A 13,476-nucleotide genomic window follows, 5' to 3' on the forward strand; every position below is an offset into this window, starting at 1 on the left:
CCCAAGGCCACACAGCAGACAAGTGGCGGGGCCAGGATTAGAACCCATGACCTTCTGACTCCCAGGTCCGTTTTCTAACCACTAAGCCACACTGCTCCTCTACCGGACTTCCACACTGGTGCGACTGCCACTGCACACATCTCTCTTGCGAGGGGCAAAGGGCTGTCGGGACTACCTAGGAGCCATCGGGGTCCAGCCTACCAGGCAGACCTCAGGGGAAGCAAGAACGGACGGGAGTTTTATGATCCCTGGAAACCGGGCTGGGGAGGAAGAACGGGGCGATGCCCAAGGGCCCAGCCGAGCCGTATTCCTGCTATTCCAGCTGCAAGGTGGTCCAGAGATCCCTGGGCTCCACGTGGAGCTCAGACAGGTCCAGGGCCAAGCTCTCCGGTTGCCGGACCCTTCTCTGAAATGCAACACTGGGTCCCCACAGACCTGCACTGGCTTTGTCCTCCTCCCCACAATTGGCTTCCAAGCCCCTATCTGCTCTCGGGCTCAGTACCTAACAGCCCCTCAAAGAGACCATTCCCCTCCCCTCCCCTGAGGTCGGAAGGACCTGCAGCTCAGGATAAAATTGTGCACGGCTCCCTATCCGGCAGAGGAGGCAGCCCGTGGGAACGAGCAGTGAAGCCCGTTCTCATCTTCCAGGTAGCCATCCACCCCGCCCTGCCCGCCCCAGTTCCCAGCACGGGATACTTTGGGAAGGCAGGAAAGAGAGGAAGGGAAGGAGGCTAATGAAAGGGACCACACAACCAGGGGAAAATTAAGTCTCAGCTGGAGTGCGGACAGGGCAAGGCCAGAGGAAACCTGGTGTGGGGAGGAGGGAGGTGGTGCGGCAACTTCTGGGTTGTCTGGGCAACCAGCGGCCCCACTGCTCCTAGTGATCTGCCCTGTAGGTCAGAGCGGCAGCGGTGAGAGAGGACAGGGCGCTGGGATGAGGCTGGAGGAGATGGCGGGGTCAGGAGTACCTGTTGCCATCCCAAGGAGCAAGCTGCGACAAGCAAGAAGCCATGATACTGGTGGGCGGGGGCCTGAAATGCTAAGAGGGGATTAGGAGCCGGGCCCAGCTGACTGACTGACTGCGGCGGAAAATCAATTGTTTGTGTCCGAAAATTCAGAGTCAGCGGAAGCAGCACGGGCCTGGGACTCAGAAGGACCTTGGTTCTCATCCTGGCTCTGCCACTTGCCTGCTGTGTGACCTTGGGCAAGTCATTTCACTTTTCAGGGCCTCAATTACCTCACCTGTAAAATGGGGATTAAGACTGTGAGCCCCGTGTGGGCCAGGGAAGGTGTCCAAACTGATTAGGCTGTGTCTACTCTGGTGCTTAGAACGGAGCTTGACACATACTAAGTGCTTAATAAATACCATCATCAGCTGGAGGCTGGTAGGTTTAGCTGAGAGCCCCTGCTCTTGGGAATCAATATGTTCTTCTCACATTTCCTGTGATGGAGCCCCTACACTTGGGATGGTCCCAGCTGAAGTAGCAGGAACAGGCAGCCCAGGTAGGGGCATAGGCCACCCTGCCAAGCTTCCTAACTCCGGCCGAAGGCTGGTGTCGAAGCCACGGAGGGCCTCAGAGAGGGCTGTGGATCAGACCTGGCCTGTCTCTCCGGAGCCACTGAGCATTTGGGGCAGGTGCGGCCTTCCCGTGTGGTAGAAATGACAAAAGAAACTTTTGAGAGGTTGGTGGACAAACAGGCAACAGAACAATGGGACTGGACTGGGGGCAGTGGGGAGGCAAAGGGAGAGAGGAGGGAGAGGGAAAGAGAGAGAGGAGGAATAGATTTACTTCTGGCTCATTTGGGAAGGGGGTTGACTGGTACCAGAGTGGCAAAGCATCGTGTCTGGCCCTTTCTGCCGGCCCTCCGGCTCACGAGGGAGGCGAATCTTTTCCTCCAGCGTGTGTGGGGAGCAAGGAGTCCGGCAGGAGGCTCTGCCTGCCCCCTGTATGGAGTTCAGCTCCTTCATCCCAGTCTTCCCAATCCCAGGCCCTGCTCTTCCCTAATGGGGCATTGCCCACCGCCTCCATTGCTGCCTTTGGGCATGACACTCGGGGCTCCTGTGTTGGCCTGGCATGGCCGCTGCTTGTACAGGCTTCAGGAGTCTGGGGAGGACAAGGGTGGCTCCAGTTTGCCCTGCTGCCTGGTGGGGACCCCAAGCTTCCCGGGCTGGGGCTGCAGCCTACCGGCAGAGGCGAATGGATCGTATTTCCTGAGGGCTTACTGTGTGCCTGGGGGAGTGCAGCAGAGTAAGCAGGCATGCCACTGTCTTCAAGAAGTTTACAATCACGTGGGGGAGAAGACCCTAAAATCAGTCACAGCCAACATCCTGATCTGCCCCTGCCCCTTTCCTGGCTCTCAGGGGTGGTAGGGTAGACAAGCTACTTCCTGCCCTGAAAATCCTGAGGGAGAATCCTGGCCTCTCCCCAACCTACCGACCCTCCCTCAGTGCCCAACCAGCCCATGAGAGCCAATCCCGGGAACTCTACAATGTGAGCCTGTTGCTCGGTAGAGACATAGAGAGTCTGTTGCCAACTTGTACTTACCAAGCGCTGAGTACAGTGCTCTGCACACAGGAAGCGCTCAATAAATACAATTGAATGAATGAATGAGTGAACCCACGGCACCTGGTATCACCAAAGGCCACACTGGCCTCTTCCCCCTCATCTCAGTAATCCTGGCCGGGGCAGCCCCTGTCGTGCCTGGGAACGGAGGGCAGAAATTAGGCCTGCTGATGATGAAACTCCACCAAGCCTAGAATGTCCAGCTACAGGAAGAGAACCCAGGAAGTCTGGTTCCCAGAACCAGACAATTGTGTGTCCTCTCAGCATGAGGCAGGGTGGAAATCCGCTAATTAACTTGATCAATGGAGACAGCAGCCCTGAATAATTTAGAGCACCACAAGAATGATCTGGCCTGAATTAATGACAACATGAATCAGACAGACACCAAGGGTGTCTTTGTCTCTCTTTCCCTGTAAGCTAACGAATGGGTCCCACCTCCATCCATCCACACAAACGTTACCAGCCTCGTTTTCCATCCAACGAACTACTCCTTAATTCAGAAGATCTCGAACCAAGTTTATGAAGACAAGGTAAGGGTGCTTGGAGCGGGCTATCTCGAGCATACCTCCCAATTGGCCCAGGAGTCTGCACAATTGACTACTTTGGGCCCCTCGCCTCACTGGTTTCGGGGTCAGCCTGTGGCTACCCAGGCCAGCCACAAATCAGTGGACAGGTCTGAGAAGAGAGAAGCCCAATAGATATCTGCTAGGCCAGCAGGGTAGTGGACACAGGGGTTCCTGGTGGCCTCTAAGCCAGGGGTCCACAGCTCCATAAGGTCGGTCTGTCTGCATGGCCGCAGAGCACCAAGATGTAGGGTGCCCTGTGTTCATTTGTGAACCAAACGATGACTTTACTGAAGAACTCTCTCCCCAAGAACCTCCCTGCCAAGGGCAGACATACTCAAGACCTTCCACGAGCGCAGTTCCTGGGCTCGGGCAAAAAGGCTACGTGGGCCCAAGCCTGAGGAGTGCTCCGTGAAGGCTCAAGAGATGGGGACTACTAGAGGACCCTTCAGAAGTCTCAGAGGTCGCTTTGGAGACACGCAGCTCCCACCCGGACCATCGCTGCTCAGTCCTGCCAGCTGGGGCGTGGCGGGGGGGAGGGAGAGAGATCTGGGTCGAGGCATCTTCGGATGTCAGACACTCAGCTGGGTTGAAAACGGGAGGTCAGAGCATGGGCTTGGCTGCCTGTGGAGGGAAGTCTGATGGGCTTTTCCCGAAATCACTAGGGAAGCCGGGGCGGGGGCGGGGGGCAGGGTTGGAGGAGGACTGCTTGGCCAACTCTGAGTCACTGAGGTCTTCGCGTCCTGGATTGTGTCTCCGTCATCAGCCCTGGCGAGGCCTCCCATCCAGCTGGGACCTCTGACTCGAGCCCTCCGACCTGGTGTTCCCCTGGCAGAGGCCTAGCTTGGGCGCAGCCTCGAATGCAAATCCCCTGTAAAACCAGCGGCAGCGGGTGGACGGTGGGAAAACCTGGCTGGGCACCCAGGGGAAGTCCTGAAGCGCCCACCGGGTGCCCGGGACGAGGAGCTGCCTCCCCAGACTCCACCGGAGATGGAGCTGCATTCGAACGCTCTGAAAGCGGGGAGCTCGGTTCCTGGGAGCTGAATTCAAATCCTATGTGTACCTCTGGCTCTCTCTGTGACCTTGGCCAAGTCACTTGATCTCCTGAGGCCTCTGTTTCCTCACTGTAAAATGGTAATAATAATAATAAGAACAATAATAATAATAATGATAATCATTACGGTACCTGTTAAGCACTTACTAGACGCCAAGCACTGTTCTAAGCATGGGGATAGATACAAGTTAATCAAGTTGGAGACAGTCCCTGTCCCATATGGGGCTCACGCTCTTATCCCCATTTTGCAGATGTGGTAACTGAGGCCCAAAGAAGTGAAGCAACTTGCCGAAGGTCACTGGCGGAGCTGGGATTAGAACCCATGACTTTCAGCCTTCCAGGCCTGTGCTCTCTCCACTAAGCCTTGCTCTAGTGACCTCTTCAACTGTGAGGCCTGTGGTGCGCCTGATCGGATTATCTGGAATCCACCCCCAGCATAGAGTAAACATTTACTAGAGAAGGCCAGTTTTCCAACCATCTGTTAGCGAACCTTCTTCCCAATCACACACTCTCCTCAACAAGCAGAGGTTTCCCTAAGGTTATGGCCGGGCCAGCCGTAGGGTAGGATCTCAGACTCGGTCGCCCCGTGAGTCACAGACGAACCGCGGCCCCCACCCCCATTGAAGACCACCTCCTGCTTCCGGGCCAGAGACAGCTCACCACCCCGAATGCTCAGGGGCCTTGCCTGGGGGCCCCCAGAACAGACAGCTAACCCTTGGATGGGCTTGGCTCTGTGGCCGAGGGACAAACTCTTGGGCCCGGATGAAAGGTCAGACACGCACGCGCCCCCGCCTCCCTTTATATACCGCCCCCATCACACACGCTTTCTCTCTGCTCCAGTTTCCAAGTGCAGACAGCCAGGATATGACAAGATAGACAGGATGTCCATATCTGGGGATTAGCAGCAGCGGGAAGAATATGTGGCACCATATCCCGGGGCTCTCGGGGCTCAGCCTGGCTAGGGCCCAGGCTTGAGAAGATGAACTCTGCCTAGGCCGAGAGCATTTATGAGAGGCGTGGAAGGGTGGACTGAGGCCCCAGGCCCCTCAAACTAAGACCCCCTGGATCTGGGGAAAGGGATAGTGGGTGCTGGTCATCAGTCACCTTGGCCAGAGCTTGGACCAGAAGCAGGTAGCAAGGTGGGGGGCCGAGGTCGGGGGAAAGGGCTGAAGTCCAGCAGATCGGGGGACTTGTTAGCTGCCGGGCCCTGCAATGACTCCACCAGCCGGGGAGCCAGTGGCCCTAGAGAGCCTCCAGGACAGGGTGGGCGCCCATTTTCCCAGCATGATTCAGGGATGACCCAGCCTGTGGGCAGGGGAAGGATTAGCATAATTAGGATTAGGGTATTTTCTAAGCACTTACTCTGTGCCAAACACTATGCCTAAGCCCCTGTGGCTAGCCCCGATCCCTGTCCCATAAGGGGCCCACAGCTAACAGGGGGGGAGCTAGGGATGGACTGTTTGACTCCTTACACATGCCCGGCCATTCCAGGAGTTGAGGGGCTGAAAATGGTCCCATTATCCCAGCTTCACTGGGCCATCACCAGTAGCCCTATGAGGGAGCCAAAACTATACAGGTCTTTTTCCTCGTCCTCCTAGGGTTCACCCTTTGCCCGACTGGGTCTCGCTGCTGGTTAGATGGCCATGAAAATCAGCACCAGCCTGTGCCCGGCGAAACCAGGCCGTTGGTGCCAGAGCGTTTTTCTATGCCGCTTCTGTCCTGCTCCATTGTGTTCTGGGTTCTGAGATTCAGGGCCAGAGAGGGAGCTGAAGGGCTTTGCTGCAGGTGGGCGGATGCTTGTTCTCCAGGACCAGTGTCATGGGGGTGCCAGAGACACAAGCTGGTGGGGGCGGTCCGTGGGGCCCAGGGAAAGGCAGATGGAGCCAATGTGACTTTGTGGCTGGAAAGACCCCTAGATTGAGTTTCAATAGCTCTGCCCCAAACCCACTCCTGCCAAGCTGCCTACCCCCAGGGCACACTCAGCAGCCCACCTGGATCTCTCTCTCCCTCCGGCCCCGGTAGCAGCCCGCCTTCGGCCAAAGCCAGACCCGCAGAGCAGGCCACAGGGCCTAGGTGGACCCAGGCACCCCCCATCTGGCTGGATGGCCCCAAAAGGGAGGAAAATGGGGCTTGGAGGCTGCTCGCCACCGGGCCCCCCAGGGCTGGAGGAAACGCCAATGGGGCAGGGGCAGATTCCAGTCAGCCCTTCAGCTCCCTCTGCCCCTGCCGTCCACAGACACCGGCGCTTTCTCCCCTTGCGTCTCACTCTCCCTTATCCACCCTTCCCTCCATCAACCCTCTTCTTTCACTGAGAAATCCCAGGATGCAGCTGGGGCCCGTTCCAGCAACCCCACTGATGCCAGCCGGAGGCCACGTGGAGGGCACGGCTGGGGCAGTGATAGTGTGGCTCGTGCTCCCATCCCGACACTGCTCACAGGGCAAGAAGGAAAGTGAGTAGGCTGCTACCCACTCCTCCTCTCGCTATATCAGGGTTCTGGAGGTTCCTCCCCTCTCCTAGGACCAGCAGTGGCCCTGCCCCAAAATAATGAGAATAACGATAATCATGAGATTTGTTCAGCGTTATCTTGGTCCCAACCAATATAATAAGCGCTGGGGGAGAAATGAGATCATCAGGTCAAGCATCAACCATGCTCTTTCCCCTAAGCTACACCGCTCGCCTCATCAGCCCCACTTCTGCCCCAGTGGGGTTGCCGGCCAGGGACCCTGCTCCCGCAGAGGACAGAGAACGGGAGGCCTGAGCAGGCCGGCCTGGTCTGGGTAGAGACAGAGGGATCCCAAGCAAGATTCGCTCCCAGGTTCACCCCACCCATCCCGATCCCCCTTCCCTCCCTCCTGGCCGCGGGCGAGGAACGCTCGACGTTACATAACCCAATGTTCCCGGCCCCCATGGCCGCCCCGGTCCCTGTGCCCGCCCGGCCTCCCTTTGACTCAACAATACCTTTTTCGGTCATCCAACTTTTCCTCTCCAGCTCCCCCAGCCCCCACCACCCGCCCGCCCGCCCGCCCACCATCAACAATCAGGGGAGATTTATGAGGCTTGGCTCAGACCAGAGCTATTCCGATCGCAGCGTGGAAGGAGGGGTCGTGGGGTTGAGAGTTGAATTTACACTCCCTGCCCCCTCCCGCCCCCTCCGAGTCGGTCAGATGCACGGGGGTGATGGGAGGGGCGCAGACTATGATTGGGCACTGACCGCTGTACCCCCGGGGGCAGAGGCCGCTGATGGGATCTGGGCCTGGAGTGCGGAGGGATTGGACCCTGAGGAGGCTGACCCAATCTGAGGCGGCAAAGGAACCCTAAGGCCACAGAACCCCAGGAGAGGGCCGTGAGTGGGGTCCAGCCCTGCCCCCCTACACTAGGGCTTATCTTGGACATTTGCCACTTAAGAGCTGATGCTGGCCTAAAAGCCGCCCCCCAGAGATGGTGGCTGCAAGGCCCAGGGCCAGGGTGCCCGGGTGGCAGAGATGGTGGTGGGGGCTGTGGGCTAGGGGGCGGGACTGTCGGCAGGCCGGGCAGGGCAGGGCAGGGCAGGGCACCAGGCATGACCCCGTGCCCGGCTGGATCAGGTCTCTGGCCGCTGCACGGCTCCCGGGGCCGGGTTTGGAGAAGCCGGTTGAGGTTACGTCAGCTGGCTTAAAAATAAAAGGCCCGGAACCGTCACGAGCGGCCAACGCGGCTGACCCGAGGGTCCGGCCGTGCTCCCGCTGTGTCCGTTCGGGGCGGGGGCGGAGGCGGAGCCGGCCGGGCCCCCAGATGCGCGGCCCGATGAGCTCGGGTGCTCCCGCGGAGGAATGTCTGCCAACCAGGGGAAATGCCTCGTCTCAGCTCGGCCCCAGCCTGAGTCGCCCCCATCACCCCTGCTCCCCATCAACCGCCCTCCCTCGTTAGCTCCGCTCCCCTGCCAACTGCACCCCATCAGCTCTGCTCCCCCAACATGCCCACCGAGGGCAGCCCTGCCAGTGGGCAGCCGGGACTGCTGAGTGGTCTCACGCCCAAGGCCGGGCACTAAGAGAGAGAACGGAGATGGGGAGGGGTGAGGGGGAGAGACGGGGCCTGGGGGCGTGGGGAACCGGGCTGACCACTGCTCCCCAGAGAAGGGACAGCTGAGGGCAGCTGGACACTACGCCTGGGCCTGTGGCCAGCGAGGCTTCCAGCTCTTCGGTTGGAAAAAGAGGCATTAGGTCAGCCCCCAAGGAAGGACTTTCTGGACAGGTTTCAAAGCTGAGCTGGCATCACGTACGGTGTCTCAAGAAGACTACAGACAAAAGCGCAAGTCGGGCAGCCGGAATGATTTAGGCTCACTGCCTAATTTCTTTGAGCTCTGTGGCGCTCGCTCTTTCTTTTCACGGCCCTTAGAAGCCGACTTTCATCTGTAAGGGGGTGGGGTGGGGGGCCCGGCCTTTCCGGGACTCAGTGGGTGGGGTTAATAAGTTATTGAGGGCATCTACAGGGTCCTTTCTCTGTCTCCGGCACTATGCTAAGCACTAGGTTAGGTGTAGAAGACAACTGGAGTAGACACCATCCCTGTCCCCCAAATGGGAGAGAGAGAGAACACGCGCAGTCATTTCATCCCCAGTTTCCAGATGAGGGACAGACACAGAGAGGCTAAGTGACTTGCCCGAGGCCAGACGGCAGGTCATAGACAAGCTGGGATTAGAAGACAGGTCTCTTGGGTTCTAATGGACACGAACCCACCAACCAACTGCTCTGTGCCTCAGTTTCCTCATCTGTAAAATGCAAGTTATATATAGCGGTCCTCCCTCTGCCTTAGACCGTGAACTCCATGTGGTAACGGGACAGAGTCTGACCTCGTTCCCTCGGGACTTGTCACTTCATAAGTGCTTCACGTACACCCCATTTTTGATGATAATGAGAGAACAGGTGGGGTGGGAGCAAGGAGGCTTCTGGAGGTCTCCTCCAGCACAGATCAGGTCGGACCAGCATCTGGGCCCTGGGAGGGGAAAGCTGAGCAAATGTGTCAGGGGTGAGTCTTGGTTTTGCTCCCTGCTCCACCTGGAAGGGGACTCCCCCAACCCCCGAGTCCAGACCTAGGGACCCATGTTCTGCTCCCATGAGAAGCTCAGACCCGTGTTCCGGGCGTGCGCTGCTCCTGCTCTGGGGGCTGGGAATGGGCTCTGAGGGGCTGGGACCAGCTGCTAAGCCGCCCCAGGCCCCGGGAAAGGCAAGGCCTGGCCAGAGTTGGCCGAGGTTGGCCAGGGTGGATCAGCAGGGGAAGCCGGCAAGGGACAGGGTCTGCTCTCTATCCTCCCTGTGCAGGGCTCCCAGAAGCCAGGGCCCCACCCCGACCACCCGACAAGCTTCCTGCTACCAACCACCCCACACACGTGCATCAAGGGGGGTGGTGGCCAATCAGAAAGGGCCAAACCAAAATGTTGATCGGGCCTGGGCTGGACTTTGAAGATGGCCCGGGTGCTGGAGGGGGACAAAAGGTGATCTGACTGCCATCATCCCAGCGGGTGCTGACAACTGGCACCTCACCGCGCACTCCAACACCGGCTGGGAGCCGTCACAAACGCCGACAGGGATTTACACCCGCTGTGGTCCCAAGCCAGCCCGTGTGCCTCTGGGCGGCTTCCCCCCGACCAGACTCCCCAACCATCAGCCTGCCCTGCCAGGTTCCTCGGACCACCTCCTCTGACCAGCCCCTCTTAAGCCCCCCCATCTATCCCCAATCTCTTCCGCACGCCAACACTCAAACATGCCCTCCTCTCCTGCCTGCAGAACCCAGGCTATGGACAGTCCCAGAACTGGTGGACCCCCGGGCCCATGGGAGACCGGTCCACTGCTGGGCTGCCCACTTCCCCCTAGGATGGGGAGCGGCGCTCAGGCCCTGACCACAGCCCAGGCCGCTGGCCAGGCCCGGCCGGAGGAAGGAAGGCGACGGAGAGCCGAGCCCTCAGACACTCGAGGCGTTGACCTGCTCATCTGCCAGACAACCGCCTGGCCACCAGCCACACAGCACATGGAGGCAGAACTACTAGCTGGGGAGCTCACATGCCACGCTCTCTCAGATCCTCACCCTTGGCCGGCTGCCTCCCGCAGCCCAGAGGCTGCCGGGGGTCCCCGCCCCGCGACCCCGAGGAGGCCGGGGATGGCCGGGAGACTCACGCCTGGATGTAGGTCCCAAAGAGGAGGTGCAGCATTTTCTGCATGTTCTCCGTACACAGCCACGTCCACTGCTCCCTCATCAGCAGGAGGAGGAGGTCCAGAGCCGTGTCTGCCAGGGCTGTCTCGGACTCTGCAGAGGGGCAGAGGCGAGCAGAGAGGGGTCAGGGGGTGAGCGGGTCCCATCCCAAGACCCCCTGAATACTCACAACCCCTACCCACCCACACAGCTCGTGTATAATGCTTATGACTTCTTTCTACCTGCACCTGATTTATGTATCTATTTCCCCCGCCCCCCGCCCCCCCACATTAGACTGCCAGTTGCTTGAAGGGGTCATGTCTCCTAAATTCACTGTACTCTCCTAAATGCTTAATATGTATAGAAATGCACACACGTAGACACTTAAAGAAAACACCACTGGACGGTGACATTCACCTACGAGAGCATGTGTGGCCGCAAAGGTCAACGTGGGCCCCACAGAAACATTGTTCCCTATTGTACCGGCTGTTCCACCATCCTTTGATCCAGAGCATTTACAGAGAACCTGGTGTGCTCACAGCTCTGAATTAAGGAGTCCATAAATACTCTGGGTGTACAGCAGGTGAAACAGCCCCAAGCTGGCCTTTTTGCACTCCTTGACTGCACGGAAACTCTCCTCGGGGCATCAGGGTTGGGCTGGTGGTAATGAAGATTTTGATCTCCTGCTCCATCAACCTCGGGAACACATTACTCCCCTTGGCCAGACCCCACCCTGACCTCCTTCACAACCTATTTCTCCTCTGTTGTATCTAGAATAATTTGGTAGAGACATCGGAAAGAACCTCTTGAATTTGTCTCAGGTTAGGAGGGGTGTTTATATAGTCTCGGTCCCAGAAGATATTTAAAAACAGGATTAGGTTCTGCCTGGTTTAGAAGACTGAACCACTTGGGTCCCTTGAGTCCTTACCTCCTTTTAAAATCTGGGATCAATCAATCAATGGTACTTATTGCACACTTACATTGTGCAGGGCACTGTATTATACAACTGAGTTAGTAGACATGTTTCCTGCCTATAACAAGCTTACAGTCTAGAAAGGGAGACAGACATTAATATAAATGAATAAGTAATTTATAATATAGAATTTACAGATATGTACATAAGTGCTGTGTGATTGAGGGGGGTTGAATATCAAATGTCCAAGGTCACAGATCCCACCCATACACCCTCTCTATGCCTAAATGCTTTTTCTTCAACTTGCTTTCTCTCCAAGACATCGTTTCTTTGGATAAGACACCATTGCTCCGGATCTTGGGGAGAATCTCTGGAGCATCAATCGCAGGGCTTAAACACCAGATGAAACTTTCATATGAGGTTGCAGTTGTAAGACAGTAAGCACTTAACATAATACTTCACGTGCACAACTACCATTGATTGATTGATAAGCAAGTGAAACTGTTCTCAACAGTAATAATAATTATAGTATTTGTCAAGTTCTTTCTATGCTCAAGGCAATGTCCTGAGTGCTGAGGTGGGTACAAGCAAATTTGGTTGGACACAGTCCCTGTCCCACATGAGGCTCACACTCTTAATCCCTATTCTACAGATGCGGTAACTGGGGCACAGAGAAGTGAAGTGACTTGCCCAAGCTCACTCAGTAGACAGATGAAGGATCTGGGATTAGAACCCAGGTCCTCCTGATTTCCAGGCCTGTGGTTTTACCACTACGTCACATCTGTTCTCCTTCCAACTTTGTCTATGAGTCCCTGTGGGACAGGAACTATATCTGACCTGATTAAACTTAGTACAGCGCTTGGAAAATAATAAGGGCTTCATAAATACCACAATTATCATTTTTTATTATTATACCATGTTCTACTGTACTTTACCAAGAGCCTACTACAGTGTCCTGCACACAGTAAGTGTTCAATCAATACTATTGATTAACTGATGGATTCCTATTAGATTGTGAGCCCACTGAGGAACACAGACTACTCTCCCACTACTAAAATTATATGCGCTGATTACATTTAACATTAAAATAGTGATATTAGTGGGGTCGACGATCCCTCCACCATTTGGACTATCAGGTCAATTCTCAGACCTGCCCCACCATTGAGGTGCAGCCGTGGGCTGTACTGCTACACCTTAACTGGAAGGTGTTGGGTTTTGGGGTTTTTTGTTTTGTTTTTTGGTGAGATAGAGGGTGTGTGTGTGAATGGGGGTGTTGGGCTGGGTACCGGGGGAGAGCAGTGAGGAAGAGGATGCCACTGCTGACACAGAAGCTGGTGCTGGAAATGGGGGCTGAGGCTCTGTGCAGGGCACTGGTTCCTGTTTGACTCGACTGTGAGCCTGAGAAGACCCTGGGTCCTTAATTGTACAGATGGGTCAAACCTTCTTGTGCCCACAGTCCTGTATTCAGTGTCATCCTGTATATCCTTAGTCCCCAAAGGATTCTTCTGTGGCTGGCAATAGCTTGTGGGAAAGCCAGACAGGTGGCGATAGGCAGGATAAAATCAGGGATTGTCACTGTCTATCTCATCCCCTTCTGAGAAACTGAATTATGGGGACTTGACTATGAAATGGATGTCAGTGATGAGAGAATAGGTGCAGGGAGTAACTTGCCTTGAGAGTAAAGCCCCTCTCTCCCGTCACCCCTCATCCGTCGCAGCCCCCTTATCACGACCAGCTCTCAGGATGCCGGGTGTCACCCCACCGGGGGCTGTAGTAAGCAGCCTGAGGACAGGGGCTTGAGAGTGGGGGCCTGCTCTTTGGCTTTAAAGCACTCCATCAACTTGCCCCTTCCTACCCGACTTCACTTCTTCTACAACCCACACCTTCTCACTGGGCCTCAATCTCGCCTGTCTTGTCACCGACCCTTGGTCCGCATCCTGCCTCTGGCCTGGAATGCCCTCCTTCCTCTAATCTGACAGACAACCACTCTCCCCTGCTTCAAAGCTTTATTGAAGACACTGCTCCTCCAAGAGGCCTTCCCAGACGAAGCCTCGCTTTTCCTCCTCTCCCACTCCTTTCTGCATCACCCTGACTTCTTTCCTTTGCTCTTCTCCCATCTCGATCCCAAAGCACTTATGTACATAGCTGTAATTGTATTTATTTGTATTGATGTCTGTCTCCCCTACGCTAGATTGTGAGCTCATTAAGGGCAGGGAAT

At 56.4% G+C, this 13,476-nt stretch overlaps 1 protein-coding gene across 1 annotated transcript in view; it reads right to left on the reverse strand.

The window, feature by feature from the left end:
- The window catches only part of SNX19 (sorting nexin 19), a 54,032-nt gene that overhangs the window by 25,211 nt on the left and 15,345 nt on the right, over window positions 1-13,476 (reverse strand). Inside the window, exon 9 of the mRNA XM_038754343.1 lies at window positions 10,330-10,459. Within this exon, the coding sequence (XP_038610271.1) occupies window positions 10,330-10,459 (130 nt within the window). The remainder of the gene's footprint in view (window positions 1-10,329; window positions 10,460-13,476) is intronic.

Source organism: Tachyglossus aculeatus, chromosome 11 (assembly GCF_015852505.1).
Source record: "Tachyglossus aculeatus isolate mTacAcu1 chromosome 11, mTacAcu1.pri, whole genome shotgun sequence".
Classification (NCBI taxonomy): Eukaryota; Metazoa; Chordata; class Mammalia; order Monotremata; family Tachyglossidae; genus Tachyglossus; species Tachyglossus aculeatus.